Source organism: Phocoena sinus, chromosome 1, assembly GCF_008692025.1.
Source record: "Phocoena sinus isolate mPhoSin1 chromosome 1, mPhoSin1.pri, whole genome shotgun sequence".
Taxonomy (NCBI): Eukaryota; Metazoa; Chordata; class Mammalia; order Artiodactyla; family Phocoenidae; genus Phocoena; species Phocoena sinus.
The window spans coordinates 60,872,555-60,893,701 of NC_045763.1; the positions used below are offsets into that span (position 1 = coordinate 60,872,555).

Genomic DNA, 21,147 nt, shown 5'->3' on the forward strand with positions numbered 1-21,147 from the left:
AAAAAAGGCAAAAGCAATTTTTCAAAGAACAGTGTGGTGTCATACCATCATTGCCACCACTGAATGCTGAATGCCACAGTTTGCACCGGCACCCTACAAGCACTGGGTACTGACCACTGTTACTGCACCATCACCCTGCAACGTGTTACTCTCGCTGCTGCTGCTGCTGCTGTTGCTCAAGCCATAATGAATTCTCCACAGTTAGCTTCTGTGGCGAGAAGGGAGTATGTGTCTGACTTGTAGAGCCCCTGTCCCCAATTCACTGATGCCAGAGAGACTTGAAAACCAGGTATGTGGCTTCTAAAAAGGATATTGATCCCCAGCAGCTAAAAACCACCATGTACACTTACTCACCAACATTAGGTTTATTAATTGCTGCTGCAAGGGAGGGTGCATACCATGGAAAACCACGGAGCACCTCAGTAAGAGGGAGTTAAGAGGGATTTTAGGTGATTTTGGAGAAGGTTTAAGAATGTGGTTATTTTTCTGGATCAGGTATTCTCTGAAAGTGGGGCATTTGGTTATTGGAGATTTGGGCATTTTTTAACCTTTGAGACCAGGGGAATGGAGAGTAGCTGGAGTTGCCATTGGAGAAGAAGTAGTAATTCCTTATAGTAATAGAAGCATAAGGTCTGTTTTTGTCTCTATCCAGGTCTGATTTTGTAGTTGACTTTTTTTTTATTCCATCATTGTCTGAAGAGTTCTCAACTGATAATTTTGTGTAATTGCTTATGATCAGCAGAGAAATACTATGGTTTGGTCGTAGCAACCAGGCTAGCTACCAGCTGTCAGCTGTCAGGGCTGCTCTTCCCTTTTCAGTAGGTAAGCTTTGCATCCTACCAAGTTTCCTAAAGTGGAAATGACCAAAATGCCAGATGCTGGGCAGCCAATTAAAATATTACCAAGCCTATAATTTCCAAATATTAGGTATTGTATTAGTCAGCTCAGATTGCATTGACTGAGTGGTTTAAACAGCAGAAAATTATTTCTGAAGGCTGGAGGCCTAAGATCAAGGTGCTGGCTGATTCTGTCCCCCAAACAGGGCCCTTTTCCTGGCTAGAAGAGTATGCCTTTTTGCTGTATCCTCACATGGCAGGGAAAGAGAGAGCTCTGGTCTCTCTTCCTCTTCTTATAAGGACACTAATCCAATTGCGGGAAGTGGGGTTCCACCCTTATGACCTCATCTAAATCTGATTACCTCCCAAAGGGCCTACCCCCAAATACCATCGCCTTGAGGGTTGGGACTTCAGCATATGAATTTTGAGGGGACACAAACATTCAGTCCATAAGACGTGTCACTTTAAATCAGAGATCAGCAAACTTTTTCCTGCAATAGGCCAAATGGCAAATATTTAAGTTTTGCAGGCCATAGGGTCTCCATCACAACTACTCAGTCATTGTAGCACAAAAGCAGCCAAAGACAATATGTAAACAAACAAGCATGGCTGTGTTCCAAAAAACTTTATTTATAGACACTGAAAAATTTGAATTTCATATCATTTTCATGTCATGAAATATTATTCTTCTTTTGATTTTTTTCAACTATTTAAAAATATAAAAACTATTCCTAATTTGTAGACTATATAACAACAAGCAGTGGACTAGATTTGGCCTGCAGGCCATAGTCTGAAAACCCCTGCTCTAACTAAGAAGTGATATTATTGATGAGTTGGTTGCCTGTGAACTGATATGAAGAGAGAAGATCCAGTGGCGTTGATTAGTTCAAAAGAACACATCACGTGGAATTAGAAGTCACCATAATAGAGGTTCCATTACTTCTGGGTCCTTATTGTAAATCTCAGAAGCAATGTCTATTTTAATAGCTCTTAAATTAGGAGATAGTGACAGACTCTACCTACTACTTCACTGATGTTCTAGGAAAGCTTCTTTACACAGAATTTTTTAATTTCCTTTTATTTGGATACATTATGACTCACTTACAGTTAGTTTTTTTTCATTTTTTCCCAATTTTATCAAGATATAATTGAAGTACATCACTGTATAAATTTAAAGTATACAACATAATGGTTTGATATATATATATAATGAAGTGATTACTGCAATAAGTTTAATTAGCAACCATTATCTCATTTAGATGCAATAAAAATAAGAAAAAGAAATTTGTTTTCTTATGATGAGAACACTTAGGATTTCCTCTCAACAACTTTCATATATATCATACAGCAGTGTTACCTATAGTCATTATGTTGTACATTACATCCCTTACATAGATTTTTAAATATTTTCTATTGCTCAGCTTCGCATGAGAGACTTCATATTAGTTGCATACAAACCAAAAGCTTTGGTATTTTTTTGATCTATAAAAAGTATAACAGCTTATTTGATAATATATTACTTTGATAACCTAATACTTTTCAAGATGCAAAACCATAACAAATATTTTCCCCAGTAATTGCTCCTCATAAAAATTCAATTATTCTCAATTGTATTTTTTAATCTGAGAAGTCCTCTGAGGTATATTTAAAAGGGCTAAATTTATTCTCACAACCTCCAAAGATAAATCTACCAGAGAATGGCTCCCATTAGAGAACCTAGCTCATTTAGGACACTATAAATGTCTGTAGATTATAATATGTGTAGGGGTTTTGCAGTCAATAAAACCAGAAAAGTAAACTGGTGTCAAATTATAATTTCCTTGAATGCAATGTTGATGAATTTGGACCTTTTCCTGAAATAATTTGGTTTCTGAGCCCAGAAATGACATGACCAAATTATTTGGGGGATTACTCTTGTGACAATGATAAGTATGGATTGGAAGAAGCTGAAACTGGAGGCAGGCAAACTAGCAAAGAGGCTGTTACAAGGCCTGGTCACCATAGTCCAAGAAGTAAAAGAGGTTAAACCAAGAAGTAAGTAAACTAACAAGTGAGAGGAGCTAAGGGACTCTTCATCTCTTAAACCCTAATTCTAGTATTATTTGATATGAAGCCTTCTTTGGATCAGGCAGAGAGGATGAAAAGAGAACATATATTCAAGACATATAACAGAGGTAGAATAAACAGGTGTTTGTAATTGACTAATTTGGAAGGTGATAGAGAAAAAACAAGTTTAGAATAACTTCCAAGTTTCTATTTTAGGCTACAAGGGAGGTAGTGGTAACATTCATCAAAATAGAAAATAGAGAAATAAGAGGCAAGTTCTTTCTACCGTTGCTTTATTGGGACAATCAATCCTTCCTTTCCTTAAAGGGACTTGGGCTCCATCTTCTTATTTTGGCACTGATGGTTCTCCATTCGCAAGACCTGTGAGCTCTGCTCACAGTGTGAAGGTCCAGCTTGCCCTGGGAACATAACCCACTGTGGCCTGACAGGGGAATAATTCTCTGAACCGGTCTTCTCCAAGAGTGAACTGCTTTGAGAAAGAACTTTCTGTCTTCTTTGGGCTTTAACACTAAGGAAATAAAGAAGTCCTCTGAGTCCCTTTATGTTGCTGAGAATTTTACTGAGAAAATACTTTTCTATTTCCCGAACATGTCGAATACTTTAATACCTAGGAAAATGCTGATGCTCGTGTCATTTTCCTTGTTTGAAAATCCCTTTCTGCCTTCTCCATCTGGTGAACTCTTCATCTCATAACCCCTAATGTCAATATTATCTGATATGAAGCCATCTCTGGGTCAGTTCCTGAATTACACGTTCTCAAAACACGACATCTTCTAGGTAGCATGAATCCCAGGCATAATACATTAACACATTAATTTCAAAATTACTTAATTTCTTAATTTTCTCATAGAATATAAGCTCCATCAGGGCAGGGACTGTGTTTTGTTATGTAAATCCTTGAATTACTATTAAACACATAATAAAAATTTCATATTATCCATTATTATTGTTAATTGTAGGTTTTTATGTCCACTTCACTAAGTTGTGAGGTACCTGAAGGAAGTGACCACATCTTAGTGCCAGCCCTTAGCCTAGCCATCTGATATGTGCTCAAGAGATGTTTGTTATATTAAAGAAAGAATTGTTTGGTTAATGAATTTAAAAGGCATAATTTACAAGGAATTTGTAAAATGAAGTATCAGGGTAGTACCAAAGTAAGATAGTCAACTTGTTATTTTGTCTACAATGATAATGATGATATGAAGAATCAGACCTTTCTTCCTTTTTGGGCAGTTAGCTAAGTGTAAAATTCAGGTTCAGAAATATCATTTTTTTGACAGCATGTTGAGAATCAATGGCTGAACTTATGACTTTTTTAAAGCAAGATTGCCTTTATATAAATATAATTACCCATAAGAAATAATGCTATTAGAATTCAGTGTCTTTTACAGTTCTTTGATTGAAATGAGCTTTCATTATGAGGCACATTTCACAATGGTCTCATCTAGAGTTGATTTTTTACCCATTGTTCTATTTGGTTTCTATTGTACAGTCCGTTATTTCTGATTGCTATCCTATTATATTTTATTTCACAACTTCTAAGTACTGATTGTTATAATCATATTTTAGAATGATAATCTTTATGCCAATTTATATCCATGGGGAAAAAATTAGTCCTGGTTAAGACCAATCAAAAAGTTATCCTAAGTGAAATTTATTACTAAATTGCTATTTTAAGTGAACATATGCAGCTAAAAGCACATATCATTCCAATTATTAAATAAAAGCTAATTTTATTTCTATGTATTGATAGACACTATGAAAAAATATACCAGTAATGTAGGTTTTAGCATTCAAATACTAAGGGAAGAATCTCTAGTAATAAATACATAGAAGAAAAAATATCTAGTTGAGTCTGAGGCAAATATTATTTTAAGAAACTTAATTTAGGAAATTAAGAAAAATTAATAATTTTAATTTATAATCATAATAATAAAAAACAATTTTTCTAATTAACTGAATTTAGAAGAAAAGATTTGTGGAGTAATTTTCTTTGAAGATATAATAAACATAAAAGTGAAGAGGCATACAAACTTGAAAAATATTAACATCTTTACCATATTTTCAAAACTATAAAGTAATAAAAAAATAAAAGAAATAGAATATATATAGAATCACAGTCATGGTTTCTGAAAAGTTGAAATTATAAACATCAGAAATCATACAAAAACCCACAGAATAATTTATGAAAAAGAAATTGTCAAAATGGAAAACTAGAATATTGATAAGTCAAATGCAGGAAGGAAAAAATTTAAACTACTTTGAACATTGTTGGACCTAGAAGGTATTATGCTAAATAAAATAAGTCAGACAGAGAAAGACAAATACTATATGATTTCACTTACATGTGGAGTCTGAAAAATAAAACACATGAACAAACAAAACAAAACAGAAAGAGTCATAGACACAGAGAACAGATGGTTGCCAGAGGGAAAAGCGATCAGGAGGATGAGTGAAATAGGTGAGGGAAAGTAGTACAAACTTCTAGTTACAAAATAAATGAGTAACAAGGATGAAATGTACAGCATGGAGAATAGAGTCAATAATAATGTTTTAACTTTGTGTGGTGACAGATGGTAACTAGACATCATGGTGATCAATTTGTAATGCATAGACATGTCAAATCACTACGTTGTGCACCAGGAACTAACATTGTGTTGTAGGTCAGCTCTACTTCAAAAACATACAAGAAAACAAACAAGCTCATAGAAAAAGAGATCAGATTTGTGGTTACCAGAGATGAGGGGACAAGGAGGGGGAATTGAAGGAAGGTGATAAGGTAAATAAGTACTAGGGATGTAGTGCATAACATGATTAACATAATGAACACTGCTGTATATTATATAGGAAAGTTGTTAAGAGAGTAAATACCAAGAGTTCTCATCACAGGAAAAAATATTTTTCCTTTTCTTTTATTTTGTATCTACATGAGATGATGGATGTTGACTAAACTTATTGTGGTAATCACTTCATGATATATATAAGTCAAATCATCATGCTGTATACCTTAAACTTATACAGTGCTATATTTCAGTTATAGCTCAATAAAAGTGGAAAAAAATAAAATCAATTAAAGCTGCAAAGGCTATGCAAATACTTTTATACATATTTTCTGGTTTTTTAGTTTAATTACAGCATGTTCTTATTATCTATTTTATACATATTAGTGTATATATGTGAATGCACATTATCTCTCATGATCCCAAAAGCACCTTTGTACTTAATTTAATTAAGTAGTAATATATTCATTTCTTTGCTAGCTTAGTATTATCAAAAAGTTTTTTTCTAATCAAGAACAAAAGTTTTAAAACTATTTATTTTTTTTTTTTTTGCCTAAAATCTACTAAAACTCAAATTAATAAATCAGGAATTTTTTTTAATGTGTGGTGTATCAGACACCTCTGGGCCTTAAAAGACCTCTATTTTTACTTTAGGTCTGCCACCAAAAAACCATGTGATGCTCTTTTAGGTACCTAATAGCTCAGTAGAATGAGTGTATTTAGAAGTATGCTTTTGGCAATAAGAAACAGAATTCTGAGTAAAAGTGACTTTTTAAATAATAGGTACCTTGTTGTCCATAACAAAGTCTCAAGATAAGCAGTTCCAGAGTTTGTTTCAGTAGCTTAATGATTTTACCAAAAGCTCAGTCTTTTTCGATTTTTCTACACTATTCCCAGCATGTTGGCTTTCATCCTTGGAATTGTTACCTCATGGTTTCATAGTGTCTGCTGCAACTCCAGACATCACACTCTCATTCAACCATGAAAAAAAGAGGAAAAAGAGGGACAGGTAAAAAAGTTTTCATGTCTCTCTCCCTCTTTTAAACCAGGGGGAAAAATCTTTCTCAGGATCTCCCTCAGAATCTCTTCTCCTCCTCTTCCTGTTCTAGTGGCCAGAACTGAGTCATATGCTCATATCCTAGCTGCAGAGGAGGTTTGCCTCATGACTATTTGGGATTTCCAGTCTCTGATGCAGGGCAGATACCGCTGGCAAGGAAGAAAGGGAAAGGAAATGACAGTTGCCTGGGAAACCAGCCATGGCTACCTTGGCAGATTATTTTCAAAGGCCTTTATCTGCTAAAGGTCAAATTCTCCGACATCTTAGTCACAGGGTTGTTTCTGTATTTTACATTAGTTAGGGTATCAACAATCTAAGGCCAGATCTACATAAAAGTACATGAATTAATATTTACAAAGCCCAAAGTGACAAGTTGTAATTTTTTCATTGAATAATAGGAAGAAATAATGAGCCTGAAACAATGAGCCTGTGTGTGTGTGTGTGTGTGTGTGTGTGTGTGTGTGTGTGAAGAGTCTCTTAGGAAAGAAATTTGTTTTTCCCTGCTCAGTTATCTATGAGTTTTAAAATAGCTTAACTGTGCCTGAGTATTTTTTCAGTAGCGTTTGAAATCTCTTCATGAGCTTCTAATGTAGGTTGCAGCATATTCTAGTGAAAATGAGCATCTTCATAGCTGATTATGTTTCCCATAACCTCTTGATTAGACTGCTTCAGTGCAAGCCAGGAGCTTCAGTTCCTGAAGTGTGACCATACACAGAGATAATTGTCATGGTTTCTGCTCATATGGCACCGTTTCTCCAGAAAGAGTTCAAAAAGTCTTACAAGTACAATTTTATCTTTACTGCATTGTCATGAGTTAGGAATGCACAATAATTTTTGGCCAGTGGGAAAACTCACGTTCAGAGTGAATGAATGACTGGTTCTGGTCATAAACCCAAGAAGACTAGAGAGAGAGGAATGAAATTCAGTCTTCTCCTCAATCTAATTAGAGTAGTGCAGAATTTGTCTTACAGCTGGTTGCTGTTCACAAGGTTCTATTTTATACTTTAATCTATTTCACTGGAGAAGTTTATCTTACTATATAAACTAAAGCTATTCTTGAGAGGTTACTTGTAAGTTTATTTCTTCATACATAATTTTTTTTCATGTTATGCATTAAATTAAAGATACGTAGTTATAGGAAAGAAAAGTTTTCCAATAAGACATCATGAAATCAGCTTAAACTTTTAAATGTTGAATATTTAAAAGGAAAAAATATTTCCCAAGGAAATACTCAAAATAATGTGACAGCTTGATGTAAATTATATATTTTAAATATTTATTCTAAAAATGTAAATACTGCAAGGAGAAAGAAACATCTTAATTAGAAGCATTCACAAATTGCTTAATTAGACGAATTCTAAAAAATTGTCTTCCCAATATTCTTTGACAGAATAATAGGTGTTTAGTTTGGTTACATATCCTTCTGGGAGATCCAAGAAGCCAGTTTAGCTTTTTGTTGCTGTTCTTAGGGGAAAGTTGAATTGAAATGATGGAGAGTACATAAATATTGTAGCTGTGACATTGGCTTAAGATATAGTAATAATCGAGGAAGAATTTTTTTAAAATTTTTATTGGAGTATAGTTGATTTACAATGTTGTATCAGTTTCAGGTGTACAGCAAAGTGAATCAGTTATACATATACATATATCCACTCTTTTTTTTTAAGATTATTTTCTCATGTAGGCCATTAAGGGAGAATCTTTATAGAAAACATTTTATCATAGAAATTATATTATGTTACTGGACAATGGATTTTAAATTTTTCCTTGTGTGTAAATATAATAAGTTTATGTTTCTTCAACGAGGTATGCTGCTAGTTGCATTTTTAAAGAATATCAATTCCTGGGCCTTCTTGTCTTTAGTACTTGTGTTGTAAGGAATGATTTACTTCAAAATGTATAATACAGGGTTTCCCTGGTGGCGCAGTGGTTGAGAGTCCGCCTGCTGATTCAGGGGACAGGGGTTCATGCCCCAGTCCGGGAAGATCCCACATGCGGCGGAGCGGCTAGGCCCGTGAGCCATGGCCGCTGATCCTGTGAGTCCGGAGCCTGTGCTCCGCAACAGGAGAGGCCACAACAGTGAGAGGCTGGCGTACTGCAAAAAAAAAAAAAAAAAAAATGTTTAATGCAAAGTTCATTTAAAGAAAGATTGTGAACAAGAGAACATGGTAGAATCAGTAAGTCCAAAGTATAAAATGTAAATGTCCATTTAACATAGGACATGGATTAAGTGGAAAGATAGTATATTCTTTCCCTAAGTTCCAATACGAGAGAAACATCGGACAGTAGCAACTGAGGGGAGTTTTCCTATCCTTGTGACATGAATAACCACTAATTAGAGAGTGTTTGAGAACATTTGAAAGACAAGTTAAAAGATGGAATGAATAAGCCCATGCCAAAAATTTGCAGAATCTTGTGAGAGTCAGCAAACCCATGTTATTGCACTGGGAATTTTTGGAGAAACAAAATTCTGCCAACTTTATGTGGCTTCAGAAGTAATTGTACACTTGAATAGATAAAACCTCTGAATCTGATAAAAAGCAAATCATAGACTGTATAATTTTATCAGAGTGACAGATGCACCAAGATATTGTGTTATTTCCCGTCATTGCTCCAACTGGAATCTTTTACCAGATTTGCAATTGGATAAATGCTATAAAGTAATAGCATGCTAGTAAGGACTTAATTTTCATAAATGCAACCAAAGGACAGTATTAAGAATAAATGTCCCTAGATTCCAATAACATGTACCCTAAGAAATGAGAATTTCAAATAGTATATAAATATAGTTATCTAGGGGCAATTACCTAATAATAAATATTTCCAGTCCTTAATTTATCTATTGTATCAGGTTTTAAAAACTTAAATGTTCTTCGGGACCAAGCTTATATCATAAACCCACGGAGCTATCTAGATGTAAGATCTTAAGGACTGATGTAGACCAGGGGTTGGAAAACTATGGCTTATGGTCCAAATTTGGTGGCCCCTTTTTTATAAATAAAGTTTTATTGGAACACAGCCATGTCCATTGCACTACAATGGCAGAACTGGGTAGTTGAGACAGAGACCATATGGCCTATAGAGCATGAAACCCTTCTTGTCTAGCCTTTAATAGAAAAAGTTTCTTGACCCCTGGCATAGACTACAGTGAGCTCTAGAAAATATTCTTTTCAAAAAACATTCATATTTAAACAATGATCAAGCCAAACAGTCCAGGCCAGTTTTAGATGATTGGCCACTGCTGTGAAAAGAGATCCTGTGCCAGCTCTGTCATTAACTTTCTGTGTGACGTTGAACAAGTCGCCAAGTCTCCTCTAGTAAGAAGGGAGCACTTCTTTTTCCTGAGGTTGCTGTGCATAAGGCCAAATGGCAAAAATCAATATGGTCTTTTAAGGAGAATGTGAAAGTCAAACCAGGGAAGCATGTCCAAAACAGTCATAAATGCAAGAAGAGCCTGAAGTGAATATTGGGAGTTAAGATGCAGGGCCTGACAGGTCAGAGTTTCAAGAAGACAAAAGAGGATGATTCGATCAAATTTAAATCCTATATTCATTATAGGGAAACACACATGCCTGTGTTTTCATGGGCTAAGTATGTCCATGATTCCATGGACTGGGATGGACAAGAACTCAATTTCATCATCTGCATAAAAGTATTTACAGTGTTCTCCTAGTCTAAGAAATGTCCTGTGGGAAAGAAAAGAAAAATGTTTTTGGTCACATAAACAGGAAATTGTCTAAGCTAATTGAATCTGTTAAATAATCACAATGAACATTTGTATGTTTTATAAGAAGTCCTACTGATAAGAAATCTATTTAACATTTTTAATCAAGATTTGCCAAAATGTACTGACCATCTGAAATTTTTTTTAAAATCATACAACATTTATAAGTCCTTAGGAAAACTTCAAGAAACTGTGACCTCAATAATCTCTCAAAATATTTCCAACTCTGAAATTCTTCTGTAAGTATTTCAATACTTAACTCTTAAAGAACACCTACCATATGTCAATCACAATTTATGTGCTTTACCTGTATTAACTATTTTAATCATCAAAATAACCTTATGATGTAAGGATTCTTATTATCATTCCCATATTACAGATGAGAAAACTGAGGTGCAAAGATGTTCTTATTGGCTTAAAGTCAAACAGCTAAGTGAGTGGTAGAATCAGGATTTATACCCAAGTTGTCTGAATTCAGAGTCTATGCCCTAAACTACTCTCCATTTAGAGTATTTTTGCTATATTTCAGATATCCAAACAAATGAAAAACTCACCTAAGTATTTCACTTAGTATTTTTTATTATTTGGATTTTTTAAAACCTACTATTGAAAATGTCAGGATGTCAACTTAACACAAGATGCAGATATCCTGGGACGGATGAATCTCAGCCTTATCTGCCTTTATCATCAAGCATAGTTTACAATAAGTAAGCTAATGTATATTCATTACAATATCATTAAAACAGGCCTATCAGGTTATCTCCTTGACAACTGTTAATTAATTATAGCTGCCTCCTTGGCAACTGTTAATTAACAGAAGATGCCTGATAAAAATTGAGTGCTTTTTCTTTGTAATTATTCTAGAATTCAAACAGCTCACTGGTAAAGAGTTATTCATTCACGCACATATGAATATCTTCATTTAACAAACTGTTTGAGAAGCTATTTGTAAGATCAACAACTTACTTGCCCTCATGAACCTTCAGTCTAGTAGGGGGAAAATAATTAGCAAGTAAACAAGTTTTAATTTTCAGTATTAAATATTAAAATATAAAATTAACCTAAAAAATTAAATTAAATATTTTCAGTGGTAAGTGTTAAGAAGAAAATGGAACAGGGCAATATATAACATGAAGATGGGAAAGAGATTTAATTTTGGGTAAAGGGGATATGAGAAGGAAAAATATGAGCTGAGTTGAAAAGGAGCCAGCTATGAGAAGATTTACGAGTTAGAACATTACAGGCAAGAGAAGCAGCAATGATAAATGTAACAATCCTGGAAATTTTATACATTTCTACAATTTTTACATGTATAATATGAACATAGGTTGGTAAACAGCATTTAATACAACCAATTTCCTTAGAACTTGCTCATTCAGATAACTAGGTGAACTTTACAAATGAATCTAAATAATCAGAAAGATATTCGGTTCAGACAGGAGATGATCATATTGTAGGCATAACTGATAGAGAATGTGACCCAAACTGTAACAAGTCCTGATATTTTCTCCCTAACCTATGGCAGTGATCATGCCTTCAAGCCATTTGTAAGGGGAAGTCACACCAGTCAGATTCCTGTGTTGGGACATAGAGGTGGGCCGCAGACCCACATGTGTTTACTGTAAGGACAAAGGAGTACAGTCAAATGAGTAGTAATCAAGTAGGCTGCTTGAAGTGCATAAGAACAGGCCACGTGGGACCCCACCTAGTAGAGTAAGGAGGTAAACAAATGGAGATAAGAGGCTCACCCCCCAAGGAATCAGCAAGGAGAGGAGATAAAAGCCTGGAATATTCCTCTAGCACAGTGGATCTCAACTAGAAGTAATTTTGCCCCCCTAACCTCTACCCTGGGGACATTTGACAATGTCTGGAGACATCTGAAAACTGCAGAGAGTACTACTGATATTAGGTAGGTAGAGGCCTTCGATGCTGCTAAACATCCTACAATGCACAAGATAGCTGCATCCCAGATATCCCCTTATCCAGCCTTGAGGATAGAATGACAGGGATTCGTGCAAGAAACTCTAATGGGAATTTTTAGAATTTCTTCACTTTGGACCAAAATCTCTTACATCCTTTAAGGATACATGTTAGTATTGTGGACTTAAGCTATAATCACAGAAAAACCTCAGCTTCAGATGTACTCTTTTAGCATTTTCGTTCTTTCTTTTCACATATATGACTCATATAGCAACGTTCTCCAAAACCCAGCTCAAACTTCACCTTTTCTTAAAGTTTTCCATAATTACCAAACTGTCAAATGTTCCTTCTTCTGAGCTCCTATGGCAATCTATACATACTTTTATCCTAGCATTTATCACCCTGTGAAGTAATTATTCATTGAAAGGTCATTCCCATTTTAAAAATAGGTCTTTCTGGGTAGAGACTATGTAAGATGTGCTAAACATCCTACAGTGCACAAAGTAGTCCCCTATATCAAAGAATTAACTGGCCCAAAATGTCAATAGTGCCAAAGTTGAGAAACCCTGCATCCCAGAAATCTTTGTAACTTCAATGTCCACGTGGCACCTGCCGTAAGGAAGCACAAAGTGAATGAATGAATGCTTACAAACACTACTAACATAAAAATACCATGAGTTCTATTTTATTTTTCTGACAAAGCCTCACTTGTTTGTGTCCTAATTAAATTAAAAACCTATTACATATTTCATCTAAAAGGAACTTTTTTTGGACAATTTGACAATGATTATAGTTTAGTAACTAGCACACGAACAAGAAAAGCAACAGGCTGCATTATAGACTGTCTAAAATCTTGTGGGTTAAGACAGTCATTTTTTTTTTTTTTTTTTTTTTGTGATACGCGGGCCTCTCACCGTTGTGGCCTCTCCCGCTGCGGAGCACAGGCTCCGGACGCGCAGGCTCAGCAGTCATGGCCCACGGGCCCAGCCACTCCGCGGCATGTGGGATCCTCCCGGACCAGGGCACGAACCCATGTCCCCTGCATCGGCAGGCGGACTCTCAACCACTGCGCCACCAGGGAAGCCCAAGACAGTCATTTTGAAAGGTGTAAAATGTAAGAAATAATATAGAATGACATTTTCAAAAAGCAGAAATAAGAGTGTAAAATTTTAAAGATATGTAAGAAATCATATTGGAAAGTAACTTTAAAAATGGAAGTAAGAATGTAATGATAGGATGAAACTTTGGTAATAGTAATTAATGGAAACTAGGATCAAGAAAATAAAATAAGATAAAATTAAAATAGAAGAAAAGATATTTTAAACAACAGAACTGGGCTTCCCTGGTGGCGCAGTGGTTGAGAGTCCGCCTGCCGATGCAGGGGACACGGGTTCGTGCCCCGGTTCAGGAAGATCCCACATGCCGCGGAGTGGCTGGGCCCGTGAGCCATGGCCCCTGAGCCTGCGCGTCCAGAGCCTGTGCTGCGCGACAGGAGAGGCCACAACAGTGAGAGGCCCGCGTACCGCAAAAAAATTAAAAAACATAAAATTAAATTAAAAAAAACAGAACTTAAATAAGCTTCAGGAAAGAGTTTAGAGAACCTCATGGGAAAGCCTTTTGTCATTGTTGTTCCGGAGCAAACAAAAGGAAAATTGTTGCTCATTCAAAAGAATGGCAAAGGAATCATAGGAAGCTATGTTATAAACTTAAAATATAGTTTTACGTATGAATTTATGAGTCAAAGATTTCAAAAGCAATAGCCTAAAACTAGGATGGGAAAAGAAAAAGTCTTAGAGGTGGCAGAGAGGCTACCTATCCCTATACAAACGGAATCAAACAAACTACACTAATAGAAACATAAGACATAATAGATACATTTATACATTGTCTTGGTCAGCCCACGTCTAAAGAACAGTGTTTAATTCTGAGTGCCAGTTGGCCTTCAGAGATAGAAATGTTTCAGATTCTGTGGTCCATATGGTCTGTCTCACTACTCAATTCTGCCATTGCAGTGCAAAAGAGCCATAGATTATATGTTAACAAATGGGCATGACTACGTTCCAGTAAAGCTTTATCTATAAAAACAAAAGTGCCAGGTTTGTATCTCATCCTGTTTGGAAGAGAAACTTTGATAAAGATGATCAGGGTGTTTAGGTTTCTGGAAACCCCATCATGTAAGAAATTATTTAAGAGGTCACCAATATTTAACCTAGAAAAAAGAGATAAATCCCAGAACTAATAAAATTTACTTTAGGACACTCAAGTACAAGACATCACTCATGTCTTCATTTAATAAAAATAATTGTGTCTTTCTCTTTAACCACCATGGCTAGAAAAAATGTATATTCTCAGGTTTATGTGATATGCATCTTGGAGATCAGTGAGAACTATAGAGTTCCTAGAGTTCAGGAAGTTGTGGAAAGGCTTCTGGTCTTCAGCTCATGATGGTTCTCACTAGAATACTTTTTGCCTAAGGCTACATGGTCAAGTCAAATGCAGGTGGCTTTACTACTCTGTGGTCATTTTTCATTCATTGCCATGCTTGGTCACTTGGTCCTTCACCTTGGTTCCCAAAGTTTTGGTGTTCATTGTTTGTTGGACGACAATGTGGTCTAGAAACAAAGCTTGAGAGAATCTACCACTCCTCAGTATTCCCAGGCTCAGAAGAAAATCTAATTCTCTCTTCATGGAGCACAGCCACTACTGCCCCTTCTACTAGAAGCACCTATTCAGTGGTATAAGTTTGGCAAGAGGTGAGTCAGATGTTCTTACAATGCTGGCCAATGTTTCACAACCATCTTTGGACTGCTAGTGGTCCCACACAGACCCTTCTGGGCATCTTGAAGTGTAAAGGAGACATATATATATATATATATATATATGAAAAAACTAACAATTCAAGAAAGTTAGTGACCAATGCCAAATAAATCATGGAAAAGAAAGCAGATAGTATGTGAGCTTAAAAGGAGAGATAACTTTGTGGTGGACTAGACAAGAAACATCACTTATTTATTTTTCAAATATTTATTTCTAGTCAAGACCTTTCACCTGAGCTCCAGTCTTACACAGGCGCACATGTGCACGTGTGTGACCACGTGTGCACACACACAATTTTCTCCTAACATAGGACTCACACATTCACCTCAAATTCTCTATAGTATTTAAAAAAGTATTCACTACATCCAGCTCTCTCCACCTTAGATTTATTCCTTTGCAACATTCCCACAGTGCTACTCAATCCAGAAACTAGCTTCAATTCCTTCCCCTTCTTTACCTTCCACATCCAACCAACTATCATCATTACCAAGTATGTCTTCACCAGTGCATCCCTCATAGTTCCCACCATATCATCCATACTGCCATTGTCTTACTTCTGGCCACAATTATATCCCACATAGATTTCAGGACAGTCTTTTGTTTGACCTTTTTGCTAGCACATCTTCTCCACATTTCTCACACCACTCCAAGCTGCCAAAGTGATCTTTCTAAAAAAAAATTTGATATATCTTCCCAAAATAAAAATTTGATATATCTTCCCTATCTAAATCTTAAATCTTCCATTGCCTTCAAGCTAAAACTCAAACTTCTTTGTTTAACATGGATGATCTCATGATCTGGCCCTTTTCTACATATTATTTCTTATTTCTTACTATGTTTCTTATTTACCATTCTTACTAACCTGCAGTTCCTTAAATGGGCTTTGATCTCTTTCAATGCCCCCTTTGATGTCTCTTCCAAAAAACATCCATCTCTTCTGATTCTGTAGCCTGATCAACTGCTACAAAGTGAAGTGTCAGTAGAGTCTCTTTTTTTTTTTTTTTTGCGGTACACGGGCCTCTTACTGTTGTGGCCTCTCCCGTTGCAGAGCACAGGCTCCGGACGTGCAGGCTCAGCGGCCATGGCTCACGGGCCCAGCCGCTCCGCGGCATGCAGGATCTTCCTGGACCGGGGCACGAACCCTCGTCGCCTGCATCGGCAGGCAGACTCTCAACCACTGCGCCACCAGCGAAGCCCGAGTCTCCTATTTTTTACTCCCACTCCCCAACGCTGAAAAAGCACTTTTTTAGAATCCTACACATATATTTTCTATGGTATTTAGTCTATTGGGTAAACATGGCCCATTGTCTTAACCATTTTCTTTCAAGATTATGAGCTACCTGATAATAGGAAAAACAGCTTTCATCTTGATAACCTTAAAAGTTGAGAGATAGTAGGAAATCAATATGTTTATGTTATTGAATAAAGAGTATTGAAGATGTATGGATAAAGGCATATTGAACAGGAGAAAAAGAGCATTAGCAAAAGCTTAAAACAGAAAACTGATCTTCTCAAAGTCATCACTAATCTACATGTTGTTCAATCAAGTGGTCATTTCTCAGGTATATCATCAATTTTTCTTACAATTTGCTATTTCTTCCAACTTGAAACGCCATCTTTACTTGGCTTCCAGTTCTTCACACTCTTCTGGCTTTTCTCTTGTGATCCTAGTAGCTTCTCTGTCTTCTTTCCTGGATCATCCTCATGTCTCCTTAGACCTATTATCTTCTCAGACCTATTATCTTCTCATCTACACTCATTCCTTTGGTGATCTCACATGCTCAAGGCTTGATACCATCTGTATGCTGACCATGCTCTAAAGATCTATTTTGCCTGACTTCTTCCCTGAACTCCAGACTTGTGTATATAACTTCCTGCTTGACATCTCTAATTGGCTTTACAATAGAAATTTCTAATTTAGCATTTCTTTTTTTTTTCAACCTTATGAGGTGAGGTATAACTGATAAATAAAATTGTAGGATATTTAAAGTACATTGTGATGATTTAATGGAAGTATATATTATGAAAGGATTCTTCTCATCTAATTAATTAACCCATCCATCACTTCACATATTTATCTTTTGGGGAGGAAATTTGAGGGGGGATGGACAGAGGTGAGAACATTTAAAACCAAGCTTTTGATGAACCCAAAACCCTGCTCACCCTGTCTTCTCCATCAGAACTACACTTCATCCTTCTAGTTGTTCAGACCAAAACACACTTTTAATCACATTTGACTCTACTTTCTCTTACTCCCCACAATCATTTCATCAACAAAACATTTGAATCTAATCTTAAATATGTCCAGAATCCAGCCACTTCTCACCCCGTCCACTGCCACCAACCTGACCAAACCGCCGTCACCTCTCATTTGGCATTTTCCATTAACTGCCTGTTTGATCTCCCGGCTTCCACCTTCGTCCTCCTCGGTCTGTCTACAAGCCTGAAATCATAAGTATCCTTTTAAAACAAGTCACTTAAAAAAAAAAAAAAAAAAAAAACAAGTCACTTCAATATACCTTTGATCAAAGCCTTTCAGTGACTCTCCATCTTACTCAAAATCAAAGCCAAAGTCTTGGGCTATAAGACCCCATATTTTCTAACTCCCCATTATCATGTCTTTACTTCTCCTGTCCCTCAGTCTACTTCAGCCACACTGATTACCTAGGATGTCTTCAAGCAAGCAATGTGTCCCTGCTTCAGAGTCTAGGCACTAGGGTGCTCCTTCATTTCCTTTAAGCATTGGCTCAAATTTCTTCTCAGTGAGACCTGATTACCCTATTAAAAATTGCAGTCATGTTATATGAATTCTTCCTATCTTCCTCCTCTTCTTAAGTGTTCTTCATAGCACTTATAACCTTCTAGTATATTATTTTATTTTACTTAATTGCTTTATTTATTGTCACTATCATCTCCACTGGAATGTAAAGTACTTTTGAGGAGAAATTTTTGTTTCTTTTCATCCAGTGCTATTCCCCAGACCCCAGAAGACTGTCTAGCTCATAATAATCTTTCAGTAACAGTTGCTGAGTGAAGAAAGAGTACACACATTTTTTTGCATTTATGAGTGCCTGCCAGAGTCTGAATTACAGTAGTATTTCATTTGCTACTCATAAAAGCCCTATAAGATAATTACTACATGAATTTTAAAGATGAAGGAATGAAAATTTTTTGAGATTTGAGTCAACAATGCATCCAGAATTTCTGTATAGTCAAGAGTTGGAGACAGCATTCTGGTTAGTAGGGAGATAAAAAACTTGAAAATCAGAAAAATGCTCCCTTCTCTTATGTTGTGTTATACTTGAGAATGATTTTGTAAATGCTGATTACACATGGCATGTGCTAAGGTACGTCTAATCTTTGGCACCAACTCTTGCCCGAGGTTTAAGGTTGTTCAAAGCTGCAGCATCATTCAAGCCCATATGTTTAGGAGACAATGAGTATAAAAGTTAGGGGTAGGGGATTAAGAGGTACAAGCTACTATGTATAAAGTGAATGAGCTATAAGGATATAAAGTACAGCACAAGGAATATAGCCAATATTTTACAATAATTATAAATGAAATATAACCTTTAAAAATTGTGAATCACTATGTTGTACATCTGAAGTTTACATAATATTATAAATCAACTATACCTCAATAAAAGAAGATTAAAAAGTTTTTCTATAACAGAACTTCATTTAAGGAAGTGAAAAATGACAAGATTGATGATGAATTTGTGGCCATATTGTGGAATTTTAGAACGCTTTACTAAGAATTGGGTTTATCCGTTGGTTTCCAAAACCTGTGGGGATTCTTAAAAATATGGATTTTGGAGGCCCAATTGGTACCTCCTATTGGTATAGATTTTTAACAAGCTTCCCAGATTTTCATTAAGCATCCAGGCCAGAACTCCATCCATAGACTGGCATTTGGAAACATGGTAAAAGCTACTAAAGGTTTTCAGGCAGCAGTTTGCATATGTTACTGTATATTTGCCACTTACTTCTCCTTAAAAAATACCCCCGTATCTGTGCACTATACACCCAGGTAAATCTGATAGGGAGGTGGGTGGAATGTCTTTTGCAGTGATGTGTCATGCACTGCCTCACAATAATATTTTTCTCCATCTGTTATAGGTCAATGCACAAACTGGCCCAGTTGGAAAGACTTGACCTAGGCAATAATGAATTCAGTGAGCTGGTAAGCAAATGCATTTTCTAAATTTGATAAATATATCCCAGGGGATTATTTCTTTTGCTCTGTCTTGATAACCCCAGGCATTAAATCATCAGGTGCACATTTACATTTGCTAAATGAAATAAAATCTGGAATTAAAGTGATTGTTTATCTATATAGTAAGCTACAGGGAATTGAATAATATTAGGATTAACTTTAAAAAGCGGGGGTACGGATAGGCAGATGCAAATTGTCAGTTTTGAGCACCACCTATATAGCAGGCACCATGTTCAGAGTGTTATATATGTTGCCTCATTTAATCCTGATTTGCCATGTTGCCATGCAACATGGAAACAAGATCAAGGTGGTCACTGACTTATATAGATTTTATGTGGTTGAACAAGAATTAAACCAAGACTTGATTAACTCAAAGTCCATACCCTGAAGACTTCAGCTTTGGCTGCTTAATGGGCATAGCATGAGAGGAGTGGTCAATGGCCTTTTATTTCCAATTGTACTGAAAGTGTCTTTCTAGTGAGCATGTGTCATGACCTCACTGCCAGCAAAATTGACAGAATTTTGACTACTCCTTTTAGGCTTAAGTTTTCTTTAAATGTTCCTGAAAACCAAAATCTCAAATGCAAATTATAAAGAAAACACTCTTTTACCAGCAGACCCAGCCTGTTTTACTCAGAGGTCTTCCACTTGAACATCTTCAAATTTCAAAAATCAATTCACCTAAATTGTATTTTAACTATTTTTAAATTGAAACATTTAAGAGTGTAATCAGCTTTTCTTTTGCAGCTATGTTACTAGCTACATGACCTTGTGAAAATGACTTAACCTCTCTAAACCTCATCTTCCTTTGCTATAAAATGGAGATTATAATGGTTCCTCCCCTCCAAGGTTTGTAGGAGAATTAAGTTAAAAAATGTACAGGACCTGGAAAAGTGATTCCCAGTAAATGCCAATGTATAGGGGTGATAGGGTATAATTCACACTACAACTTGAATGTGCAAAAAAATTAACTTGTTTTACTTTGACCGTAACTAATTTGATCATTGTCCCAGCCTCTATCAGCTCTTCATTGAAGGTAAAAACTGACTTCTATTCTTCTATGATTAGAAGTTAAATCTAATTTTAGAAGTTACATGGTCCCTTTAGGTTGTGTTCATCTTCCCTGCATAGAAATTCTCTGTAACCTCTTGCCTTCCCCTGCTTGTCTCCTTAAGATGGAATCTGAGTGAGTGCGAAGGAAGGTACATATCTTTCTGACATGAGGAAAAGAGACCCCCTGTCCTCAGGCTGGTTTTCAGAAGTGCTGGCCTCTGGGCTGATATTTGCGGCTGATACTGCCTCCTGTGTTAAATCTGCAATTCTGAACCTGCCAGTTGGTTCTTTGGGCTCAGGCAATACCCCCTGGGAGCATTGGTCATCTTCCTCTTGCTGGCAGTGCCATCACTCAGTTATCATTGTATATACATGCATAAGTCTCTGTCCTGTCTTCCCTCCAGCACCATGCTTGGAAGTCCATCCCCGATTTCTGTTGTGAAGGAACCTCACCAGCCATAACCGTAATAGTGACCCCATAGCAAGTCTACAGGCTCTGAGAGTCCAAATGATATGCAAACTGAAAGAGGTCCATTAAAAACAAACTTCAGAGCTTCCTTCTGCCTGATGCATCACACTGCCAAGCTTGCTCTGCTTTGGATGCACCCAACTTTGTTATAGAGCAGCTGGCAAGGTGGCTTCAACACAGTAGAGCAAAATGACCCAGTACATAGTTT

At 36.3% G+C, this 21,147-nt stretch overlaps 1 protein-coding gene across 1 annotated transcript in view; it reads left to right on the forward strand.

The window, feature by feature from the left end:
• The window catches only part of LRRC7 (leucine rich repeat containing 7), a 514,499-nt gene that overhangs the window by 319,390 nt on the left and 173,962 nt on the right, over nucleotides 1-21,147 (forward strand). The window contains exon 8 of the mRNA XM_032604391.1: nucleotides 19,321-19,384. Coding sequence (XP_032460282.1) covers nucleotides 19,321-19,384 — 64 coding nt within the window. The remainder of the gene's footprint in view (nucleotides 1-19,320; nucleotides 19,385-21,147) is intronic.